This window comes from Podarcis bocagei, assembly GCF_964188305.1.
Source record: "Podarcis bocagei genome assembly, chromosome: 1".
NCBI classification, from domain to species: Eukaryota; Metazoa; Chordata; class Lepidosauria; order Squamata; family Lacertidae; genus Podarcis; species Podarcis bocagei.
In genome coordinates, this window is record NC_138125.1 from 94417409 (window position 1) to 94444144 (window position 26736).

Sequence of the window (26736 nt, forward strand, 5' to 3'; positions counted from 1 at the left end):
GCAGATGGCTCAGCTGTAGAGTGCTCTTGTCTTCTGGCATGAATGGCCATGTTATTGTTGAGGTTTCACTGGTCAATGGAAATCTGTTGGTTTTTCCCCTAGCTGCTCTTCCATCCAATTTCAAACCATAGTTTATGAAGGTGGCTTGCTTTTCCACTAACCATAGTTAATATTACCGTATTTTTCGTCCTATAAGGCGCACCGGCCCATAGGACGCACCTCATTTTTTGGGGGGGGAAATGAATTTTAAAAAATTATTCCCCCCCCCAGCCCTGGCTGCCGCCCCAAGCCTTGCGCTCACCTGCCCGAAGCAGGGGAAGCCCTCCGGAGGGCTTCCCCTGCTTCGGGCGAGCGTCAGCAAGCCTCGCGCACCCGGCAGGAGGTCCCACTCGCCGGAAGCACGGGGAGCCCTCCGGAGGGCTCCCCCTGCTTCGGGCAACAGGCTGCCGCCCCAAGCCTCGCGCACCCGGTGGGACCTCCTGCCGGGCGCGCAAGGCTTGCGGACACTCGCGGGGACTGCAGGCTGTGCCCGCAAGCCTTGTGAGCCCGCGGGTACTCCCACTGGGCTTGCAAGGCTTGCAGATAGCTTCCTGAAGCCCGGAGAGCGAGAGGGGTCGGTGCGCACTGATGCCTCTCGCTCTCCAGGCTTCAGCGAAAGCCTGCATTCGCCCCATAAGACGCACCCCGATTTCCCCTTCATTTTTGGAGGGGAAAAAGTGTGTCTTATGGGGCGAAAAATACGGTAACCAGAAGAAATTGCAGTTAACTTAAAATGAAGCAGAAGCTTCCGATCTCCTTTCAGCTGTGTCAGGAGAGGGGAGTGTGGAAGCCTGGGTGGGAAGCTAGGCCTAGTCTTATTATGTCTGAATGCAGCCATTTTATCTTTTGATGGCTACAATTGGATTAATTGGTCCACTCATGCCATTGATGAGAAATCATTCACTGCTATATCTGTTTGCTGCATCTGATTAGTATCAGAGTAAGAGCCCATACCAGCCTTCTGCAGCCTGGTACTTTCCTGATCTTGTGAGACCCCATAAGCCCCGGCCAGCATGGCCAGTGGTCAGTAATGAGTTACACACCAAAACATTTTGGAGAGTACCAGGTTGGGGCAGGCTTGGCCTACAACCTCACTATGTCTATTTATTTTGTGTGCTGCTTTTTTTTAAAAGTGTGGCTTTATGGAAGAAAACCATCATGTTGAAACGGGTTGTTTTTGTTTTCTTCTTGTTGTTTTTTTAACATGTTCCCTGCAAGCTTCAATTCTGTTTGCTCTCCTATTTCAAACTTTGACCGAAGAAACATTCTCAAGTGTCTGACAGCTGTGATGGCTGTGCAATAACACGGCATTATGATGTGACGATCTGAGAGGATTTGTCGCTGTACTGTCAGGGGTCTTGCTGCATCGTTATATTGTTGCCTTTAAACTGTCAGGATGTCTGACAGAGATGCCATTGTCTTGGCTTGGTATTGCAGTGTTCGTTTCATTGCAAATTTTTCACTCTTGCTTGGCAGGCTTTCAGTAAAAAAAAGTTTCACAATAATGAGATTCCCCACCCCCCACTTCATCAAAAATTGAAGTCCATTGTGTTTCAGAATCCTTATACTTTTCTTTAAAACAATAGCAGCAAGAAACAAACAGACCCCAAATATGAGTGAGAGGATCTAACCAAGTTCAGCGTCAAAACTACTCCAGACTCATGTTGGATGCTTTCATATTTGCTCTTTCTTTTCTAGCTAGAAGCAGTTCCTGTATCAAGCCACAGTGTCTTTATTAGAAGAGCCTATCAGCTTCACTTATTTCTCTGCTTTCTCCCTGAGATGTGTCTTATTTTATTTTTAGTAGTATTATTAAGCAAAATCATTCGCACGTTACCCATATTGTATTAGGTGATTACATAACATTGAAAATGAAGCCAGATATACAAGCTAAATACAGATTTAGCAAGCGGAAAACCTTTGCAGTACAAATATATCATTTAGCAATGATAACTTGGCAGCGCATCTATTTGTATAGATTTGTATAGAACAAGACACTTCTACATAAATATCAGTAGGTGGAAATGCTAGTTTCTGCAAAAACAAACCAACCCTTTATTTTTCAGCTACATGTGAATATATGGCCATTTCTGGACCGAGATAGCCTAACCCTTGTCCATGTGCTGGCAACCCCCAGATTGGATTACTATTGGATTAATATTATGTTTTTCAAAAGAGGGGGGGTAGTTTTATGTCATCCATTTTCATATATATTATATTCACCAATACTTTGAAAAGCTTGTTTGATTCTTTAGTGGGATTTAGTTCCAGTAGTGTTGTTTGCTAGTTTGTGCAGTAGCTAAATATGCTCATTGCGTCATATCCATTGGGTCTATCTGCTGATGGAGAGAATCTGTTAGTGAAAGGAGGGGAAGCAATTGATAGCAATTTCTCCCCTCTCCAGCTGCAGCTCCTGCTCCTAAATCTGCTCCAAATGGTTGGGGAATCTTCTAGAAACAGATTTAGAGGGGCATTGGTGAGTGATAATATTTTATAACATACTGGTTTTAAAGAGACCCCCCCTTGGGGTGCTACACACTGTAATCTATATGTATTTATGTTTGGTTACAAATGTTTGGCCACCGAAAAGGAAGTTGCTAAAATACATGTGGTTGATTCATCTAAGGAGTGAACCCTCTTTTTTTTAACGTTGCATTTGGCCTATATACAGAATATAGGAATGCTTGCTTAACACTGGTATGTAGTATATATGACACATGGAATATGAAATAATTATTTTCATGTTTGTAAACTCACCATTGAGGATTTTACCTTGACTTTCTTTTTGCAGTTGAATTGTGTTAAGGAGAGCAGAACTGTTTTCTGTTTTCATTTAAACACAGTCACAGCAGTTCCCCTTTTGAAGGTAAACTTGCTTGCCCAATTACTAGTTCAAGGGAAAGTTAATGCAAATTAATTCTAACTTCAAGATTTTGATTTGGCCACAAAGCTTATTTTTAAAAAATCAAAAAATCAGGTGTTCTGGTTTGGCTTTCACAAACTTTAGTCTTGAGGCAAAGGATAAGTAATTGATTATTTCATAACCCCCTCTGTTGAAATGTTCTTCTTATTTTCTTTCATAGTTTTGGTTTCAGGCTTGTTATGAAAAGCTTCATACTCTTAGATTGAACTCTCAGAGTTCACTATGTTGCTTGGTACCTGAAAATAATTAGCTGAATATTGGAAAAGTAATGTATAAACCTGAGCACAGAGTATAGAAATCGATCAAAATACATCTCTTACCTTAGCCAGTCTTAAAAATGCTTTCCTTTCGGTCCAAGTGTGGAACAAAATTGTCTTGCTCTTCTCATCTTTCATACAAAAGACATCTTGCATTACAGAATCAAACTTAAATTACAGTATTAGGCAGTGAGGGAAAATGCAGTTGCTCTTTGCTCCTTCTGGATAACAGAAACAAGAAGAAAATGGGGAAATAACGGGAACAAATGTTTCTAATCTGAGAGCAATTTTTAGAACAGATGATGGTTTGTAAGAAAGAGTTCCGATAGTCCTTTCAGGCTGAAATCTGCTGCAGTGATAACAAGACACCATAAAAAAAGCAAAATGCACTGATACTGTTGTGTTCATATTTTTCTGTCAGCTATATTAGCTGCTACAAATTTGTCTTCTAGAATAGTAGTAGATTACTCCATACATTGAACCATATCGTGGGTATCTCCTATCTGTCCGTCTCTAGGAAGATAAGGTGGAGATGCACAAAAAACCCCAATGAAAAGTGGCTTAATTCTGACAGAGTTCATAAATCAGTGAATTAATACAAGTATGTGGTAGAGAGATTTCAACAAGGCTTCCGGTTTTGGTATTTGGAATGTATAAAGGCAGTAAATGCTGGGAAATGAAGAGGACAGATTTTCAGTGGTTGGGAGTGTTTACTTCAAACCTCTTCCAAAGTGAATTAATAATAATAATAACAATAATAATAATTTATTTGTATCCTGCTCTCCCCAGCCGAGTCGGGCTAAGAGCTGCTAACATCATAATTAGGTTACTGACTTATCACCTAGCTTATACATCACCCCATGGCGTCCACTATTATAGTGTGAAGGAAAATATAATAAGACAAACCTGCAAAACAAGTGAAAAAAAGATGCTTACTAGTGCTCCAGAACTGGTCTGTGACCATAATAATATTAATTTTATTTACTAGTGCTAAAAATTACTTTGCTTTTCAAAATGATCTTCCATGTCACACAACTTGAATAATGGATCTGCTAAATTACTGTATTTTCTGCCCTATAGGACACACCGTCCCATAAGGCACACCTAGTTTTTTTGGGGGGGGGAAACAAAGGGGGGGAAATTATTTTCCCCCCAGGCACGGGGCTGGGGTGGGGGAGGCCCGAGCTCCCCCCGACCCCAGCCCCCAAACAGGCAGCTCTCAGCAAGCCATGGGAGCCCAGCGCTGGCTCCTGCTGCTTGCGGAGAGGTCCGCGAAGCCTGGAGAGCGAGAGGGGTCGGTGCGCACCGACCCCTCTCGCTCTCCAGGCTTCAGTGAAAGCCTGCATTCGCCCCATATGACGCACACACATTTCCCCTTCATTTTTGGAGGGGAAAAAGTGCGTCCTATAGGGCGAAAAATACGGTACCCACTGGGAATTGTTACACACCCCGAGGTGAACAGCTAACTTGTGGGGCTGCTTCAGACAGAGTGTAGAAACTGGGAATCTAAGGCTGCAATCCTGTACCATTTTACCAAAAGTAAGGCCCACAGGACTTACTTCTGAATAAGCTGCGTAGGATTGAGCTCCACATATTTCAAGATATTTGTTTGTTTGTTTTGAACACTTGTTCCTGCTCTTTAGCCAAAAGGGACAGGGAGGGGATAGAGAAAAAATTAAATTTTGACACCAATTCTTAAATAGTAGTTCTTATAATGACCAGCTGGTATTGGAACAGCTCAGAGGTAGGAGGCATGTGATGGAGCTGGTCTTTTGGCAGAGCAAGCTGATCTTTCAGGGTGGAATGAACCCTGTTTTCAATCTCCTCATCATCATGCATGCCTTCAAAATATCTCTGCCAAAAGCATTATTTGGCAATCCAGCAGATGGCAGCCCTATATATACCTGCTTGTTTACAAATTCAGTTTTTATCTTGCACCTTCAAGGTCCAAGAATTACCAGGTCAACTAACAGACAGTATAAGAGAATAAAAGGAAACAGCAGCAATATGTCATTAAAAAGCATTGTGGGGAAGGGAATTCTCATCTGGTACCAAGCAGTCTTCCAAAGGCACAAAAGCAGCACCAAAAAACGCCAGTCTGCTGCACGTCAGAATGCAGGGTTTCTGGAGGAGAACCTTAGATGATGATCTTAGTGAGCAGGCAGACTGGTATGAGAGAAAGCACTCCAATAAATATCTTGGTACCAAACCCTGTGTAGGGCTTTTAATAGGTTAATGCCAGCTCTTTTAATTGAGTTCAGAAACTAACTGAGAAACTAATGAAGATATTTCAGTACAGGTAATGGTGTCACAGTTTCCACTCTTAGCATCCTTGGGCCACTCTAGTTGTGAGGACAACAGGGTCATTGCATTTTAAAGCCAGGGTTGTACAAGTCATTAAATGCCTTGGAATCATTTAATCAATCCCAAAATCAGTAAAGGCTGTTAAAAGGGGCAACTAGTTTGGTCCAGTGAAATGAACTAATGTATGTGTTGAGTAGAATTAAGTCTGAAAGTCCTGCATTTAGATACCATGTCTATTTCATGCTGTAGCCACAAGAGATGAGAGAGGATTTAAGCAGGGAGAACATTTGGTGTTCCACTTTAGACAGCAAAACATATTTGGGAGGGAGAGAGGGAGACCTACTGCTTTTAGAGGCAGCAATATGTTGACCATAGCATGGCTGAGAAGATGCGTGGCCGGCAGGAGTGGGGGGGGGGCAGCAAGTTCTGTTTTGGGTTTCTGATAACAGTCCACTTGGTAGAAGCAGCAACTTTCTTTTATCACTTCCCTCTTACTTACTTCCTCCCACCCCCTTTCTAATCAGAGAGAGAGAGAGTGACTTGCTGCACAACTGTCATCTTCTCAAAGCGTCTGCCTTTTCTATTTGTTACTATGTTAAGCAGCCACGTACCTTATTATTTAACATTGTGAAAACAGTGACAATTGAGGCTCTTCGGCATGTCATTCTCATTGTCTTTGTCGATTATAATGTTTTGATGGAAGGCTTTGAAACTTTACAATCTGCTGTTTTCCCCATATGTAACCCTTTCCCTCTTTTGTTTATACACAGTGTCAGTGAAAATTATGTTTGCAGCTTGCATAAACTGGATAATACAGCTTTATGCATCCATCATGCTGTGATTCCAGTTTGTACATACAACGCAATCTGAGTTCTGTTTTCACTGTCCCAATGTGTGCGGCAGTATTTGAGGTGGTTTCTTCGTAATGGATTTCCCTAGTACAAAATAACAGAGCAATTCCAGATTTCAGTCCGAAGTGATTTTGCTAATTTATGTTTTGTTTCTATAAATGATTACTGAAATGCATACATTTGTATGATGGGATGTCTTTCAGTCCACCTCAATATAGAGCAGATAATGAATTCAACTGTGTGTTGTTAATCTTCTTGGGGAATTTACATTAGAGAGGAGATAATTGACTACATTGGAAGCAGACCAGTATGTCTGTCCCTGCAAAAGTATGGCCATTGTTTAATTATTTGCTAAGTGTTTGGGAGTTTAGTTTTGCGTATTGCCAAGAAGGAGCATATGGCTGCCTAACACTGCATTGGCATGTTATTTCAGTGACAACAAGGCTGGAGAGATTGTATGGCCTCTGGAATTGTATATTAAAGGTCTTAGATTGTATAATTGGGCAAAGTTATTAATCTTAGTTTACGACAGAACTCTTAGCCTTCAGTATGTATGTCACAACATAATGATAGATTCCCACCCTTTCTCCTTTGATATCTTTTTTAAAGTTTTGTTGTGAAATCCTTGATTACCTTAATGCCCCCCCAATAATAAATAAAAAGGAATTGACATGTTCATCAAACTTAAAGAACACACATGCCTGATAGTGCCTTGTACTCAAACACTACATCATAAAACCTTAATGCTTTGTCAGATTTTCTGTTCTTTAAATTCTAAACGGATTCAATGCTGGGAGAGATTTAATAGCAGCTATGCAATCTTTTTTTTGACAGTTCAGTATTTTTACCAAAAAGTTGGCATGTGTCTTCCCCTCCTCCTCCTGCAATTATTGGAGTACGAATGACATATGCAGAAATAACAAAATTGCCTAGACTTTCCATACCCCAAGGACAGCTGCCTCTTCATAAAAAGTATTTTGACTTCTTTGTGTGAAGGCTGCTGGGTTTATTTGAGAGAACCCAAATAATACAACAGCTTCTTACCAGCATATAGTAGTTTCCCCACTGAATGTCATTAGTTAAGATTGACAAATGCCATTGCATTTCAAGTTGCATTTTAGAAAAAGGAGTATAGGAAAATCTAACTCTTCTCAGTTTGTATTACAGAATGTTTTTAGCCTGCTGAGAAATTACTTATGTATTAAAAAGCCTGCACCAAATCAACTAATCTAACCTAATAAACTTTAAAATATTGGTACCATAATCTGTTAGGTAAACAAATTTAATCTCTTAGATTTTTACCAATATTAGTAACTAATTAGTCATAGTTGACATTGACCCCACTCCTTCACCTGATTCATCTGGCATGTGGAGAGGATTTGGGGCAAAGGAAGAGGCAGATTCTGCTTTCATTCCATGTCTTGGAAATGCACAGCAGCAGCAACAGTATCTCACAATTGTCTCCAAGTGTGGTATGGAGGGAGAAACTGACCGTGGTAGCTTTGTGCCTGGCCAGTAAATGTCTTGTGTTGTGCTTTCTCCCTAGGCTGATCCACGGAGGACAGCTGTTGAATGGATTGGCAGGCCCTACTGTCACTAGTGCTGCTCCATTCCTCTCCACTACATGGTTTTCACCAGATGAGCGTGCCACCGCCACAGCTGTTGCATCATTGATTGGTTACCTTGGTGGAGCATGCGCTTTTTTAGTAGGACCCTTCGTGGTTCCAGGACCGAACGGCACATCCACAGTTGCACCTGGAAGCAGCCCGGAGCATATCAAAGACCGCATTGAGGCTGTGTTGTACGCAGGTATCGCAGAAGTAATTTCACACTTAATTTCATAATGTGCATCCATTAGGAGTTTGCTGGCGCCCTCTAGTGACTCATCTGAAAATAAATCTCCATGACTGTGAGCTCTAGAATGATTTGCCCTTAATTGTAAGAGCCAAACACTGGTTGTGGGGTGTGTAGCTGTTGATCTTACTGTTGCCTTGAATATCGTCAGTCATTCCAGAGGTAATACCTCTTTCAGACTTCCCAAGCCAGACAGTTCCTCCAGCAAACATTTCATGAGATGGTTTAATTCTGCTTTTTTCAATAACCGTTTTTCATAAGTCAGTAAAGTCCAGATTGAATTGCTTTCCTCTGTAAATCATTTTTAAGTTACCTTCAAAATATTTTTATTTTTATGTAGATTTTTGTCTACTTAAAAATGGTAGGAAACTGCTTTATCACAGTAAATAGTTGTGTTAGGCCCCATCATTTATTTTAGCCCAAACACAAATGCCTTAAACTGATTTTCATGAAATTCAAAATGCTGCTTCTGAATACATTGGTCATGCAACTTTTTCAGGAATTATATTGTGAGCAGCGTTTAGCAGAATTTTAGGATCCTCATCATAAGGTATTCTCTAGAAAAGAAGAATTGCTTTGATCTTTGATTTAAGAAGAAATGCAAAATAAAATCTTTAATTAACAAATGTGAATGGCCAATTCAAACTTAATTTGTTTTGGTGTCAGTGTTCACAGCTATCTTCCAGGGGTCAATAATTGAGCACAATTTGTTCCATTTTGGCTCCACTAGGCAGAAAATGCTTTACCTCTGATGTATTTCTAAAGGCAGGCAGCCCCAGACCTCCAGGGCAGCCACTAAGAAGACATTTCCCTTATTTATGAATGTCATGCAAGGGTGGTAGCAAGTCTAGGCGGGGATTGAACAGGAACACAAAGGAAAAGTAGTCCGCAGATTATAGCTCCCCCCCCCCACCCGTAACAAGTTTATATTAACAAACAGATGCTGACTGGAGGTGTGCTGGCTGTTTAGCTGTAATAATAAATATTCATTCATTCCGTCATTCATTCATGTTGACTGGAGAGGAAATGGCTGGAGTGTTGTGTTAATGCAGAAACATTAAAATGTATCTGTTAGGCATATGTTTGTATTAGTTGTTAGCTGGAAAGTTACAAGTAACCAAGGAATATAAAAGTAGTTGGTTTTTCAAGAGGAAAACTTTGACTTCCATTGGTTTCCATAGCTGGGAACTGCTTAAAATGCATTCTCACTTCTTGTGTACCTACTGGACCTTTTAATTTGTTGTTTACCTTACATATTGATCTGATTGGATCATTAAAGCCTTTGGCAGTGAGGGCCAGGACACTAACTGCCCACAGCACCAATGTAGTATAGCTAAAAATGACAAACTAATTTTGCAGGCCGGCCGGCCAGTGTAAACTTTCAGCTGTTGTGAATACTTTCCATACCGGTATATTGTATTTTATTTAAATATTTATCAGTCCTTTTCTGAACCAAGCTCCCAAAAGATAGGGAACAAAATATAAGCATCAGACAAACAAAATAAACCAACAATATATTAAGTGTAACTCAGCTGGTATAAAACAACAAAACAGCAGCATGGTGAATAAAACATATACATTAAAATCAATATGAAAACTTCTGAAATAGCAACTGGTGCCCGCCAATGTAGTCTCACTTGATTGATTGATTGTATTTTTAAAATTCCTAATCCACCCTCTATCAGAACATGCTATCAGGGCAGGATATTATCACATAAACAGAAATTTAAAATGCAACATAAAATTCAGAGTAAATAAACAATAAAACAATGACTACAGACCCAGGCCATATTTGCCACTAGAGAGAGTGTATAATAATAATAATAATGCTGCTGCTGTATCCAGCACACTAGTTGTGCTTGTGAAGCGGAGTACTGTTTCCTCTCCTTCCCTGCACATCTCCAAAATCTGCTCTGTAGGGTCCCCCAACACTCTGGAAATAATTTGGGTATGTGTGGGAGGCTGGAAAGAACAGAAGAGGAATAGGAAGTTTATTGTGTTGGTCTGTTGTGTGGGTAGAGCTGTAACACTGGATTCAGCCCATACAAAACTAGAAATATTTACCCTTCACTTAGCAGATCTGTCAAACTCTTTGCATCATACTCATTTTTTTCTCAAAAAAAGGGGAATGAATTTGGGGGGTTTTGGTGAGTGATGATACAGACTTTTTCAGAACGTGTTGCCTTATCATAGAACGCTTTTTCTTCTAGCTTTTCGCATTATGGTTATTGGTTCTTTAGTGTAAAGAAGCCAATATTTATAGGGCATTGGGACAATATATTAGAATTGGGCAGGAAAGGCAGTTGGGCCAAATGTTGTATGTTCTTGTAAATGGCTGCTTGAGATTAATTTGGCTGCCACTAGGCAGGTACAGCTGAATAAAGCTGAATGAATTTGTGTAGACCTGCTTGCTGGTTTTACTGAAAACATTTGAGTTGAATCATTGTTTCTTCATTGATGTGACTTTGTATAAAACTCTGCATTGGAAAAGCTATGCGATTTGTACCATAGTTCTCTTGATGAGGTTGCTCCTGAACATGGGATGCTAAAAGTGAACACCAGGAACTGGGAGGTGCTTCCATGGTTTTCAGTTGCATATGCTTCCTTTTGAAGCATCCTTAATTTGTCAGATACAGGATACTGACTAGGTGCCACTTCTGTCTGGTCTATCAGGCTGGTCTTCTGTATTTATTCACTTTAGTGAATAAATTACTATTGTCTTCGTTTTTCATATGTTCTGACCTCCTCTGCTTCATCCCTACATGGTTTGTCCCTTCTGCTGACACATGCTTTCAGACTCTATTCTTAGATTTAATTACTTCTGTGCTAGTATTGGAACCCTACTTGAAGCTTAAATTTAAAGCCATGGATGGACTCCAAATAGCATATTAGGCTGCTATGAACAACTCTGGTTGTTCCTTCAGATGCTCACATAGCATTTTGGACAGGATGCTTCCTTCCTGTTGCTCTTTTCACCTGAAATGGTTTTCCTGCACTTTCCATTTCAGTCACTTCCCCTGCCCCTTGTTGCTGTCTAGTACTACACAGTGCTTCTGCAATTAATCTTCTATTCCTAAAATTCTACTGAGAATTTATGTAGGAGTTTAGATTGCTAAAAGCTCTTCCCCTACATTGTCCCAGTAAAGCTGCAGTTTATATATTTAACTTGGAGATTGCAATTTGCCACTTGTCTACATGGCCTGGGGTGAAATAGCAATTACTCAGTGAAGGAATGACATTAGGTGGTGGTGGTGTGGTGTGGTGTGGGGGTTGATGGTGTCCTAGTTGCCTGTCCTTTAAAGTTGAGGCATTCTACATCTCTTAGCCAAGGGAAAGATCAAGACTTTGTAGTGGCTGTTGTCCTTTAAAACATGTCTCAGGTGCCTGGTCTTATAATACTGGGACTGGCTGGAACAACAGAGAGAGTGGACCCTTGAGCAAAGAGTGCTGTATGTGTTTGTTCATTCCTTGTATTTAGTTAGATATTCAGGTGTGTGTGTGTGTGTGTGTGTGTGTGTATGTATATGTATGTGTGTGTATACACACACACACACACACGTACATGTACGTCATGTTCTCTGCTGTTTCTGTGCACCAGGGTTCACTTTTTAAGCAATGTGTGGATCAAATCGTATATTCTGTGAATATTCATATTCCATTCCTGTTGCACATCAGTAAGGTGGATTCCCTATTGCCTCTTCTTGTTTGTTTTTTTGCACCTGTGGATAAAGATTTTCCAGAAGCGATTTGAGTTGAGATCTGTTATTCCAGTGTATCTGAACCAAATTTGAATTGCTTTGGTTTTGCACATGTATTTGCATTGCTGATATTGTTGAGTGCTTTGAGGTGTTTCATATGAAATGATAATAGGATAATAATAGGATGATGATGATGATGATAGCAGCAGCAGCAGCATCTACCATAATGGTTTGTTTTTTCCCTTTGTATTCCCTTAGAATTTGGCTTTGTGGCCTTGATATTCTCTGCAGCCCTTGCCTACTTCCCATCACGTCCTCCATTTCCACCCAGTGTAGCTGCAGCTAGCCAGAGGCTCAGCTACAGAAGAAGTTTTTGTAGGCTATTAAGGTATGTATACTTTGGCCAGCTTGGTACAGGAGGTCATGGCACTCCTGCCCTTTTTATATTGTTTGTGGGTTTTAAAATAATATTGTAAGCTACAATATGTATTGTAATGTGTTGTATTGTAAGCTACAATACATACCGCTTTTCCAGGGTACACTCTTCCACAGTTTTGAAATTACGCAGTCTCAATGATTACTATGGTACAACAAAATGACATTATAACAGAAAGGCATTTTAAAAGCCAGTGAAACAGATTAGTTTGTTCATGTTGACTAAGAAACTGAATCAGTTCTCTATTTTTAGTGAAGATTTTGTGTATCTTCATCGAAGCAAAATGAAGTCTCCTTACTAGTGTTGGACTTGCACCTTACCAATCAAGCCTAAATTGTGCAAGGAAAATGAACTATGCAGCATTTTTTGTTTTTAAAAGTTTTTCTAAAACTCTAGGGAAATACATTCAGGGATCATTTCTATAGTTCTTTACTTCTAGAGAAGTTAACTTGAAGGTGGTCTGCTGAGCAAACCATGAGGAGTCAAGTGTTCTTTTCTGAGTGCGAACTGAGTGGGTAGCAAAATGTATCTGTTATTTAGTATTGATGACCGTTCTGCCCTCCTTATATAAGAAGATTGACAAGAGGAAACAGAGACTGAGTGGAGAGATAAAAACATGGGGGGGGATGATCCTTTCTACTTTGGGTGGCGCACCAATGAACAGAGTGATTCCCCCATAAGACTTAATAATTCCTGTTTATTCTATACTTAACCTAAACTTTCAAATATACATTTGGAAATAATCTCTAAAAGCTTACTCTTAAGGCAAAAACAGAGCTTCTCGGGGAACCTTCTTTTGCAGACAAACCTGTGTTCTATGCTTTTTCTGCATGCTCACAAAATTATGCCATACACCCTTGCTATACACTAATATATGATTCCTCATTTATATTCTCATCATTTCCTGACACGCCTTGGAAACTCAAGAGAAGATAATCTCTCAAATGATTTATTCTTCTTCCCAGAGAACTTGAGTACTGCAAGGACAGAGAAGAAGAGACCCTAATTCCTATGTTAATTGTGGCTTATATTTTTTGGGGTCCCAAAATGGAATTAGCCAGTCAGTAGAAACAGAGGAGTATGCAAGATACTGTTTTATATATATAAAGTATCAATTTCCATTTAGGACACTTGGCACCATTTTTGCTGCTGTCACCTGAGAGCCAGCCTCCTTGTCTGCCTGCGGGCTGTGTTGTAAAAATGTTACTGTCAAATAAAAACCCGAATAACAGCTGGATCTGCAGGTGGAATATAAAATGCCTATTGACAGGGCTCCATCTGGGAGCTATGTTAATAAAATGGATGCTTGTTCATAATATTCTAAATGCTGAATCTGAGATCCCTGTAAAGTTGAATGGAGAACTACAAAAATTCAAATTTACCAGCTTTTTAAAGATAAAAGAATAAAGAATACACTCTTATACTTACATACTGAATATATTTCTGTCTATGAGGCTTTAATTTGAAATGCTGGTCACGATTAATAATGTAAGAGCAGACTAATTCTTTGTTGGCTGTTTCCCTTTTAAGAAGCCCTTGGAACTTACTCGTTCATTTACCTTGTACACTATATTTTCCTGACCTTCCAAATGCTTCTTCTTAATTTTTTGTCTCTTGAGTAGGTGTGCCTGTGTGTAACTAACCTGTCACTGGATGGATGTTTTAAATGGTTTTGGGAGAATTGTGAGGGTAAAATGGGGAGGAGAAGCATCTACATCACCTTGAGCTCCATATATAAATGAAATAAATAAATAAATACAGATAGTGCACAGTATGCAAATTGTGTATGCTGTTCAAATGTAATAATCTTGAAAGCTGTTGCCTTCAGAATTCTTCATGTGCTATCAGAGCGTATACTGGTCAGGTTTAATCACGGCATTGTTATTTAGAATCTAGACAACGAATGAATAGTGTAGAAGTTTTTCTCTTGAACTATTGTAGTTACTGGCCAGTAAGTAATTTGTGTTGAGCTGTCTTTACAGATCCTGTTGTGTAAGCTCATTTAGGAATATGCAGTGTGATTTTTTTATTTTTTTATTTTTGGATGCCAGCAATATGCTGCTGCTGTTCTATCCTTGCTTCAGTGCAAACTGGGGTATTGGTGTTGGTGATTCGTCCTCTGTGCATCCTATTCAGTGTCCTTTCTTTTCCGTTTGTAATATTTGTGTTGAAGTGTGCATCAACATTGATGTCCGTGTTGTGTGATCAGTGTACAATTTCATTAGCTGTGTCAGCTCATGCTTGTTTGCCTACCGTATTTATCTGCTGCTTTTCAGATAAACGTCACAGAGTAGTTTACATCAAGGCTGGGGAACCTGTGGGCCCACCAGATGTTCTTGGACTAGCTTCCATCATTTCTGGTCATTGACAGTCCTGGTTGGGCAATCATATCTGGTATATGGTTCTCTAGCCCTAACTTACATAAAATATTAATTCAGTAAGTACTACTAAAACTATGTAATAAAACAGTAAAGACAAGCAGCAGAAGGAGAAACTTTATAGAGAGTCAAATTTCCTCTCAGAGAAGGATATTAAATAAATGGTATGTGTTTTGGTTTTCTTGTTTTCTGAGCAGAATCTTGCCTTCACAATACAGTGGTGCCCAGCAAGACGAATGCCTCACAAGACGGAAAACCCGCTAGACGAAAGGGTTTTCCGTTTTTGAGCTGCTTCGCAAGACGATTTTCCCTATGGGCTTGCTTTGCAAGACGAAAACGTCTTGCGAGTGTTCCAATTTTTTCCCGCTTCCCCCCCTTTTTATAGCCGCTAATAGCCTTTTAGCAGCTAATCAGCTAAGCCTTTAATAGCCGCTAAACCGCTAATAGCGCTAATCCGCTAAACCGCTAATAGGGTTGCTTCGCAAGACGAAAAAAACGCTAGACGAAGAGAGTCGCGGAACGGATTAATTTCGTCTTGCGAGGCACCACTGTAACTGGTTCAAGGATCGTATTAGGTTCTTGTTATGTATCGTAGGTGGTCCCCACTCCATTGTGTCCCCCCACCACTAGCATCGCCTCTGATTCTTCTGCTGTGCTTGCATTGGCCCACCATTGTAGTGTCTATAAACACTTTGCTGAAGCATGACTTGTGATGTTGCGCAGGTGGAGCTGCAGGCATTGCACTTGATGCTGTTCACCCAGAATGGATGAGGCTGTTTATTATAGCTATTAATGGAAGGTGTTTAATCATTTTTGTCTAGAGTAAGTAGCTTATTTTATAATTGGTTGTAGCAGAGTGAATTATTTCTTGCTTAAGAAGCAGGAAGCTAGAAGTATATGACTACTAAGCCTTAGTATTTATTTCTTTGTGCAGGATTGCATCCAGCTAAGTAACTATGGATATGGAATGGTTCTGTGAGCATTCCATGAGTGAAACTTTCCCTCCCTCTGCTCCCCTTGCATATACTCCAGATCTGCTCTGGGGATTCTTCCAACCCTTCGGGGCAGATTAGTGGGTACGGGGAGAAGGAGTTAGTTGTTAAATTTCTTCAAATATTACTTCTAAATATTACCTTTATTTTAATCACTTGAGAGAAAGATGACTGGCTGTAACTTTCAGTAGGTTGGTACCATGTGTTTATGTTTGTGTGCATTTTAAACAAATCAATTATAAATTATATTCTAAATAGTGGCAGGATCATTGCCAACATCATTTACTGGTTATACAAATGACCAGTTTTTTTCCAGCTCTGTGAACCATTTCTCCTATGCCTAGAATGGATCTTCTACCTTTTCTGTACCTAAAATAGTTTTAAACCTAACTAAATGCAGCAGAGATTGATTGCACTGCAAAATATTGATGCTATAAATTACAGCAGGTGCGGTTTAGTATATGAGGTGTGGGAAGAAAGAAGGAATCCTAATAGTTTAAATAATTCTGCCATCTCAACGGACACGTTAGTAATTTTGAAAAGGTTAAGCAGAGAATGGCAAGGCATGAGAACATGATAAGTCTTCCATTCCCTTATTAATAAGAAAACCAACATGAGCATTTGGTGAAGACTATATTTATAATGCCTTTTATGTCAGAATAAATGGCTTGGAGCATGGTGCAGAATCAAAAGGTGTTTCCATCTCATTGCTACATGTGAGAAGAAATTTGAAAGCAGGGCTGTAAAGAGAATGCCATAGCTGCATTATGTGTAAATCAATCTCGTTGCCGTAGTTGCATTATGTGTAAATTGCATTGAAACAGTTCTTTAGAAGGAAATTAGCATATAGGTGATGATGGTGATGATAAAATCTGGGGTTTGCAACAGCTGATCATGTCATTTCTGTGAAATTTTGCTTGGGTAGTTACTTTTGTTTAAGGATTTTTGAAAAATTAACTGTTGCACTTGCAGTGGGCCTCTGTTTTGTGGAAGCTGACTTGTTGATATGGGAAGCAGTTCTGTTCTGCTCAAATAAAGCACGTGTACAAAACGACGCTTCCCATACGAACAAGTCAACTTCCACAAAACAGCCCTACTGCAAGAGCAACAGTCCCCATCTGACCTGCTGACCCATGCTACTGTACTTAACAAGGAAAAGACAAATTCTTAATACAGAACATAATACTGATTTACTGGCCATGCCTTTAGTAAATCATGGACGGTAAAGCTGTATGATTCCCTGCCGTTCTCAAATGGAAACAGTTGAGAAGCATATACTTCTTTCTAAACAGATAACAGCTTGTTGTTTCCTTCATTTACAGTAAAGTTGTTTCTTTGGGGCTTTTCTGTCAGCTCTTGCTTACTTGACAAGGTGATGATGATACAGCTTTCACAGCTTCACCTTTAGTGTGCAGTGAAGGTGAATTGTTTTTAAGAGGGGGAAAACGCTGAATCCCTTAGCACAGCTTCTTGGAGTTGTCTCTCTGTTTTAATGGAAATGGTAGTCACTGTTTCCAAATTCCTTTCTTCTTCCCTTCCCCCTTCCAAAGGCTTTCAAGTGAATAATTTCTATAGATTTATTTGAATACTGCCATTTTTTGAGATTTTTCTCCTCGTGCTGTTGACACTTGTGCTGTAAATCACTATGTTGCTAGGCAAAAATAGAGATTTGGAGAGGCACATTTGTACAGGATCTTGTTTGCCATTTCAGCATATCACATTAGTTATCATCTGATGTAAGTGAAGCTGTACTTCTTTCTTCCTCTCATGGTTTCAGTAGGGCACAGGCATGACATATTTGAAAAAGGTTGAAGAGTTTTCTGTATAGCGCACTCTACCAGGTAGTTTGCTGTTTGGCCAGGTACCCAACTCAACAACTGTGTGTCTTCGAGCCAAGTTTGTCACATGTGTAGTAAACACACAGATGTTGTTCTTTGATGGATGAATGGAGTGTACTTGGCAAAAAATCACTTCCTCTGTTTACTATTTGGTAAACAAATAGCTAAAGAAAAAGAGAAGAGTGCAATTAAGCAGATGTTTCAAGTGCTTACATGTATATTACTTTTTACCTCATTGGCTGTTTTTAAGAGTAGCACTTCAGCTCCTACCATTCCACCCAAGTTGGAGCTAATTCTGTAGAATTAAGCAGCAATCGAAGCAGTGAGGGGAGAAAAATGTAACTGCAGACAATCTTCAGCATGATTTAGGATTGGTCCTCAGTTATATTTTGATTTTAAGCTAGATATCCCATAGCTCATGCCGCAAAAATAATATCCATAATTTAGGGCTCCGTGTTGCTATGGATCAGGGATCGCTCCCAACACCACAATCTACCAGCTCTATAGCCATGTTCCCTGCTATTGATAGGAGTCTAATAGGGTGGAAATGCAAATGGAGCTGCAGGCAGAAGCCAGTTTCTGAGTTTCTGTTTGCTTTTCATGTGTAATCGAGGAACTGAGGTGTGTCTGAATAGTAACAGCAACAAATAAAGTTGAAAAATATTATTTGTTACTAAAATATTTTGCTTTCGGCACTTAATGAACTGATTCTTGTTGTCTAACAAACGTTAGCACTCAAGGCAGTTTAATAAAAATAATAACAATGTTGAAGGCAAGGAAAGTCTGAAGCAGAAGCATGTCCTACAGATCACGCTGGAACATAATTAATGCTTTTAAAATGTGGTGCCAGAAAGAAGAGCTTAGCAACAGCAGTGTGAAGTACAGTAGGAAAGCACCTTATTAGCAGCTGCTTCTTTGATTGTTCAGTCATATACTTGGAGGAGACTAAAAAGAGATCTTGCCTAAATTCCTGTCACAACATTGTGCTATCTACTTGCTTAGCCTCCTGGCAAATCAGCTTAATGCAATTCATATACAGTGGTACCTCAGGTTAAGTACTAAATTCATTCCGGAGGTCCGTTCTTAACTTGAAACTGTTCTTAACCCGAAGCACCACTTTAGCTAATGGGGCCTCCCGCTGCTGCTGCGCCGCTGGAGCATGATTTCTGTTCTCATCCTGAAGCAAAGTTCTTAACCCGAGGTAATATTTCTGGGTTAGCGGAGTCTGTAACCTGAAGCGTATGTAACCCGAGGTACCACTGTGTTCTACAAAGTGAAAGCACATTAAAGTAAATGCAGGGCCCCAGTAGCACTGGGTGAATAAAAAATGCCAACCTACACATTTCGCCCTGCCTCATACATTTAGCTGGGGGCACCACTGAGCAAGTGACCTTTGTTTGTTCCCTCAGCCTAATAAGCACCTCTGTGAACAGTCCAATCACACACAGTTCTTTTTTTTTTTTTTTTTTTTGAGGGAGAGAGAAGCCAAACAAACTCTGTCTCCATGAGACACTGAATGGAACACCTGGGTTACATTGAAGATTATTTTGTGGGGATGAGGTGCCCTTGTAGTTTTTCCACCATACTGTTTCAGCTTGTAACCCCCCCCCCCAAATGAATCAGGCTTATAAGACAAGACAAAGCAATTCCTTTCAGCTCTTTAGTGTCCCTCAATAGTTGTCCTGCTACAAATTTCCCTCTAAAATATGTGGTAACAACATCTGAACATGACAGAATTCCATCCACAAGCTGTGACTTCTTGCAGTAGTTATGTGACTGCAGAGGTACTTAACCTTTGATAAGCCTTTAGCGTTTATATATGGTGCTATTTAGATTTAGTTATTGATTTAATTCCATTTCTGAGTTTCCTAATAAATGTTTTCTCTGGGTGACATGCACAGTGAAGTCAACAAAGTTAAAACAGAACAACTTGATAATCTTACATTGGCAAAACTGTTCCTAATTATTATTTTCCTTTCAGCAACCCACGGTTTCTGATGATTGCTCTAGCCTATGCTATACCATTGGGTGTTTTCTCGGGATGGTCTGGTGTTCTAGACTTGATATTAACCCCAAAGGACATAAGCCAAGTATGTATATGTGTATATTGTTTAGCTTCGCTTATGCATCATAGGCAAAATACTGGTTTTGTTACTTGTAACTGAACTAACCAAGCAGTATGCACTGGAGACTATGTCCTGCTTTTGTAATAAAAGTGTCAATGGGTTGGAGTTGAAATAGATGCTGAAAACATTTGCAGATAACAGAGGCTAAGGAAAAAGGATAACACTGGTGTCTTTTGAAATGTGTGTATTAACATTTATTTATTTTTAAACTAAATCCTGTAGAAATCTAGGAGGGAAATGTTATCAAGTGAAACTGATTGGCAATAGATTTGAGTTAGACAAAAGCAGATATTTAATCAAACATCACAAAATTAATTTATGCTATTTGCTGCCACAAGAAATGGCGATTGTCATTGTCTTAGATGAGTTTGAAAAGGGGATTAGACAAATTAATGGAGAAAAGGTCTGTCAAAGGTGACATAGAACTTCTATTCTAGTGGGTATTTGCTTATAGTAAATACTATCTCCGTTACTGTGCTTGAAATAACACAGTGTTGTTCACTCTTAAATCTTTTCTAGATGGATGCAGGTTGGATTGGATTTTGGTCTATTGTAGGAGGTTGTATTGTTGGCATAGCACTGGCAAGGTAAGTATCACAGTCTTACTTCATTTTATTTTTCTTCATTGCAATTGTCTTTTAGTTATACTGAAACAATACACCTGAAGATCATTTCCTGTCATCTATGACAATTGTAAAAGAAGAAATGCTTTTCTGTGTGTGGGGGGAAATAGGTTCACCTTCTAGCATAGCAATTTGTGTGTTTCATGATCTTTTTAGGCAGTGACTGCTGGAAATTCCATTTGCTCAGTCATCAAACTGAGCAGTTCATATTATTGTGTTTGACAAGTGCTCCCTATCCACTCCAGCCAAAGGTGGAAAGAACCACTTAGGTAAAATAATCAAGGAACCATCAGTGGAGTTTTCCTACCTGTTTGCTTTCAGCTCCTCCATTACAGATGTGATGGATTCCTCAACAGAATAGTTAGAGAAATTTGATGGCTCTGATGTCATGTTGAGGTTTTTTGTTTTAGAGAAGAAAAGTAGGGCTTACGAGGTGCAGTTAATTTACAAGTTCTCTGATTTATTAAGTGCTCAGAGATAACAAACCCAAATATTACACTGTGGTTTGATGCTGGTTTGGTATCATATTTTGTTATCCTTACTATGGTGGGGAAATTGGTAGAGCATCTAGCTGAGTTGGTAGAGACTCTTAATCTCAGGGTCATGGTTTTGAGCCCTACACTGTGCAAAAGATTCCTGCATTGCTGGGGGTGGACTAGTTGACCCTTGTGGTCCGTTCCAGGTGTACAATCCTCTGATTCTATTATCCCCTTGCCTATAGAGTCTTCTTATAAGGGTTAAGAATTGAGTCTCTTGATGCCACTGGTGCTTCAAATCCACAAGTTCTTTTGAGATGGGGCTCCCCCATATTATCAGGTCCTGCACCCTGTATAAGGCTTTGTCCTCCCAGCCCTTGTGGAATTGTGCTCTGCAAAAATACTTCTATTGCTGTGGAGTTCGAAAATGATTTCGTAGCAGTTACAAAAGACATTAAAAGAGTATTCTGAGACTGAAAGCAAGTTTTATGTTTTAAAAATTAATCTACTACAAAAGGTCAAGATTTTACATAATAGGTCTGAGTCAGCAGATATGCACTAGCATCATCTTATGACTAGAAGAGGATGGCCTTCCAAGCTCAGTTTAAGAGCACAATATAATTTATGAGCAGAAGAAGGAGCTTCCAAGTATTTAAAAGCGACTATAGAAGCTTGGAAATAGTTTTTAACATGATATAGGAGATTACTGTTATTGAATGGATGTTGGCACATTTTGGGTTGCTGTTCTGTGTCTTAAATCCCATGGCTGTCACGAGTTCTGCTCTCTCACCTCTGGAATCTTTTTTAGTATCTCCTCCTATTCTACAGCCATTGCTTATTTTTACATGTTTCTGGAAACTTAATATAGAAATGAAGGTGAGCAGATTTAATTAGAGAGTGAAATCTGTTGCCAAGATTAGATTGGCCATATTTGAACATTAGAAAAATCCTTGGGGGTTTGTGACCAGAATGCATTGTGGTGAGCCTCAGGTTCTTGTATTCTCCCTCCTTCACTCAAAACAAATTTGAAGCTTCCCATACTGGTTTGTAACTGTCCTGCCTCAACAGGTGTGGACTGTGGGTGGGCCCAAGCCCTAGAATCCAAGCAGGCCAAGGCCTCACACATGAGATTGCCAAAGAAGACATGCAGAGACAACCAGGGTGATTCACAAGTATTCAGCCTAATTTGAAAACTTAATCCAGTGTCAGGAACAGAGGAGATCCAGTGTAGGCAAAAGAAGTCTAGGAGTCTGCCGTTGGGGAGCTTGAAGGACTGTGTTTTTCTTCAGCAACAGTGAAGCTCAAAGAAGGGGCTGATAAAGTCTGGCCTACCAGGCTGAGCCTAATCCCAGGCTGGTGTTTGAGGGCATTCTAAGAGCCCTTTATTTCAAGGAATAAAAAGGGGTTTACTCTTGAGTTGTTCTGTGACTGTGGGCTTTCAGGCACCTACTTAGTTGTGCACCTGTTGCCCGGACTTGGATATTTAGGCACCTGTACTCAAGGTGAGGAGGGATATCTCAGCCTCTCCCTCAGACTCTACTAGGGGCTTATGGCACTCTGATCCTAAGGGCCCCTCAACAGGATTCTGTAGAGGCTCCCTTTCAATTCTAAGGATCTTCGGTACTGACGGAAGGAAATCTCATCTTTTTCTCCTAGTCTTCAGACAGCTGGAGGTCCAGTTTGTCCCCTGTGGATTCTGTTTTCTGGATTGGGGTTGGGCATAGCAATCACAAACTTCAGTTTCTTGCTTCAGCTGAGCTATATATTTATTGGATTTATATACCGCCTGTCATCAAAGGATCTCAGGGGGGTTCACAACATAAAAAGGCACCATTCTAACACAAATAAGTAGCTTAAAGGCTGCGGAATATTAATCAGCCAAAGGCCTGGTTGAAGAGGAACGTTTTCACCTGGCTCCTAAAGATGAAGGTGCTCTTAAATTGGCAAACCATTTTCTAGTCTTAAGATGACTAGTGCAGATATGCTGACTTCATGTAAATCCTGACCTTTTGTGATAGATTGATTTGTTAAATATGTAGCCTGGTTTCAGCCTCATAATATCCTTTTAATGTCTTCTGTAGCTGCTACGAAATTGGTTGCAAATTCCATAACAATGTAAATATTCTGTGGACCCCAGTGCTGCCTCCTTCAGCCTAATCATTTATACTTTTTCAGAAAAAGCTAACTGACTGTTGCCAGATATCTCTTTCTGATTAAGTAGCTTTATAGTTTCAAACATAGGGTTTTGGGCACACAAGGAGTGGCGGTTTGCCACTTTTGATGGATGACTGCCCCCTTTTAGGCCTACTCAGCAGTTATCTATGTACAGTTGAATCAATGTCTGTGCTGACTATAATTTGCTGAAAGTTGTAATTAGGAAAATTAGCTAATGATTCTTGTCAAGTGTGACAGGCTCATGTATTTCAAAGTCAGTCCTGTGACTTACCAGGCAGGCAGCCTGGTACCTATTGTAATAGCTCAGTGTGGGGGTGCTTTGTGTTCTACCAGCTGCTAATTTTCTTACATCAAGCATTTCCATTTAGGAACTATAGTGTAGCTTTGCTTCCTCCTAGTCTCTCAGTTCCTCCTTTCATCACACTTAAATCTCAATATAATTTCACTCTGCTTATGAACATTATTTACCTGCTATATGGAATATGTAAAAGAAACTATATTAAAGTGTCCTTCCCATTTTCGATGATGCACAAGCTGTCATTTGGATGCCAAACTATCTCTGCATGCTGTAGAAATGTTTTTGCGGGTGTTAACAGAATCATGCCTGTCAAAGGAAGGCACAGTTGGAAAATAAGTTCTCAAATTTCATTATTTTGTTACCCGTAGTGTACCGTGTCTTCCTTCACATGAGATTTATGCCCTTGATCTTGCCACTCCAAGCCCCAGACCAGGAGCGTTGAGATAATTTATATGGCATGTTTATGATTGGAGAGCCTTCAATATTTTAGGCAGCTGGCGGGTATTGCACCCTTTCCTTAGCAGTGATAGACTAGACTGGTGGTGGGGAGGGGAGAAAAATCAACTTCAAACAGTGACAATCTCATGTTTTTGTTTTTTTTAAATCTGCAGAGCAACACAAATCAACTTCTCCCCCTCCCCCCCCCCCGACATTTTTCTTGTTGCATTCACTAATGATAAGAGATATTTTTCAGATTTTGTCCTTCACAGCTCAGGATTTTCTTCATCTTTTAAACAGCAGCAAAGTCAAAATGCAGCAACTTTGTAGCATGGTGTAATTTCAGTAGCAATGAGCAGCAGAGTTGACAGCAGCAAATTATTACTCGTAACTATAGGAGGCACATAATGCGAATTTTTTGGATAATAAAATCTGGGCCAAGCAGATATGGGGAGCAGTAGACTTTTTGGTGGGAGGGGACATATCTTTGTGGCAGGAAGCATTTGTCTCCTGCTTTTCTGTCTTTATCGCTCCTCTGTATTTAACATGGAGCCAGGTGCTTTGTCACAATTATACCAACAAAACAATGGATGGGAGAATGAGCAGCAGTGATGGGAAGCCCATTGTCGGTGGAGACTGGACTAGGAGTTGGCAGCAGTAGCTGTTAACAAGAACATCTGTATAGGCACTATATCGCTGAGTGCTATGTGCAGAGGAGAAAAATATTGGAATTATTTTTCCTTCGTGTCTGATTTATAGGTGTGTGACTGGCCACTGTTAACAACAGAATGGGGGATTGGTTTGACCAGCAAGTGGTTCCTAGTGCCAATCTAGGCCTGTGTGAAAATATTAATAAGTAGAGTGCAAGGTATTTTGACACACAGGAATGGGAAGATTCTTCTCAGTATATGAATGATCCTTTGGTTCATGGAAACCCTTTGGATCCAACCCACTGATTTCTTTAGTGATAATATGTGGAAAATAGTAAGTTTCAAATCTTACATGTATTGGTTTCCGGTATTAAAAGAGCATAAAGTTGAGACAGGTTTATGATAATGTTTTGTCTTCAGTTTCATAATGTAGCTGTCTATTATGATCCAGTGTGTTTCAGATTGTAAAACTCTTCTGTTAGGGGCAAGTATAAAGACAAAACCTCTTTTACAGATCAATTTTGAACAAGGTACTTATCTTAGAAACATACTGCTGCCACTTATTCATAAGAAGTAATTGCTTCTTTTGGTGTTTTACCTTCCTTAAACTTCAATATATCATATTAGAAATCACTATACAGTGGTACCTCGGGTTACATATGCTTCAAGTTACATACGCTTCAGGTTACACACTCCACTAAGCCCGAAATGGTGCTTCAGGTTAAGAACTTTGCTTCAGGATAAGAACAGAAATCGGGCTCCGGTGGCACGGCGGCAGCAGGAGGCCCCATTAGCTAACGTGGTGCTTCAGGTTAAGAACAGTTTCAGGTTAAGTACGGACCTCCGGAACGAATTAAGTACATAACCCGAGGTACCACTGTATTTCAAATTGTTGTAGCAATTTGGCTAAAGTTTACAGAATTTGTGAAGGGTTTGTTAATTGTGATTTGTGTTCCTTTCAGGTTTGCCGATTTTATCCGAGGAATGCTGAAACTTATACTGCTTCTGTTATTGTCAGGAGCAACTTTGTCATCCATCTGGTTCACTTTGACGTGTTTAACAACTGTCAGTCATCTTCCTTTAACTACAGGTATGCTAATGCCCAGCCTTGTCAAATAAATGGTTTTGGTAGCGGTTCTTAGATATGTGAGATGTTGGAAAAATAAGTTATATTGCAGATTAATTTTCAATAAACTGTTTTAATTCTGTGGTGCTGCTGGGCAGGGGAGATTGGCATACTTTGTGGGATTTTTATTTTATTTTTTTGGTCACTTCTGAACCCCCAGTGCTATAATGTAACTCAAGCCACTTTGTAATGTATAATGAAGCAGAGGAGACAGCTGTCAGAATTGACAGTGTAAGACCAATTCACATATGCAAGCCTGGACTCTTGAAATCTTCACGTCCCTTGACTGAAGTCATTATGTCCATTGATTTCAGTGAGTCTACTCTGAGTGTGACGTATTCCTATACAACCCATACATTAAGCTGGAAGAACTCCCTGTGTCGCCATAAACAAGTTAAAGTAAAAGAAAAGGCAATAAGAAGCTGTAATTTTATTTAGTGATATAAAGCCAACAAGGGGAATTTTGAAGTTCATTAAACTGACGTGTCTTTGACAAGGTTTTCAAGACTCCTGTTAGCTGGCTGTAAACATTGGTTAAAACAAGTGATTAATTCTAACCCTTTAGCCCGACCTGCTTGGAATTCCAGTGGATAATAGTGTGTTTTGTGGTTACTTATCTGGGCACACAAGTATGTAGGGAAATAATAAGCTTGTAATACGTCCAACTAATTAACTTGCCATTTCCCCTTTACTTGTTTTGTTACACCCTCTTTGTATATTACAATGGGTATTATGTACAAAGTACAGGTTGTCCATAGTAATGTTAAGAAAGACAAAAAGTATATGTGGTTATTTAGTTTTGAACTACACTGGGCAAGCATTTCTGAAATTTCTTTGTTTTGATATCCTAGGCTCCCCCTACCCTACCCTACCCATCTCTTCACCCCACTTTTTTTTGCAGGTGTTGGGTGGGTTCTCATACCTTCTTGTATCTATATCTTGCAGAGATGCTTGAACTGAAATCCCGGATAGAAATTCAGTATATCTGTATAGTAACTAAACTTCACACCACAAATATATATCGTCTAATGATATTAGACAAATGCTTGGAGTATAAGGCTGTCAGCGGCTACTAACTGTGATGGTTGTATACTACATGCAAGATCAGAGACGGCATGCTTCTGAATATCATTTGTTGCGGAATAGCAGCAGGAGAGTTCTCCCAGGCTCAGGACATCCTTGTGGGCTTCCTAAAGACACCTGATTGATCAGGTGGGAAAACAGGATACTGAACTGGGCATTCCTTTCATCTGA

The 26736-nt window shown here is 39.9% G+C and overlaps 1 protein-coding gene across 2 annotated transcripts in view; it reads left to right on the forward strand.

Annotated features, from left to right (window-relative positions):
* SLC49A4 (solute carrier family 49 member 4) overlaps window positions 1–26736 on the forward strand; it is a 70215-nt gene that overhangs the window by 17152 nt on the left and 26327 nt on the right. For both annotated transcript variants that reach the window (XR_014006511.1, XM_081188793.1), the window contains exons 3-7: window positions 7921–8183; window positions 12185–12314; window positions 19552–19660; window positions 20216–20283; window positions 25319–25446. Coding sequence is in view for 1 of the 2 variants with exons in the window: in XM_081188793.1 (XP_081044919.1) it covers window positions 7921–8183; window positions 12185–12314; window positions 19552–19660; window positions 20216–20283; window positions 25319–25446 (698 nt within the window). In the remaining variant the exon portion in view is untranslated. The remainder of the gene's footprint in view (window positions 1–7920; window positions 8184–12184; window positions 12315–19551; window positions 19661–20215; window positions 20284–25318; window positions 25447–26736) is intronic.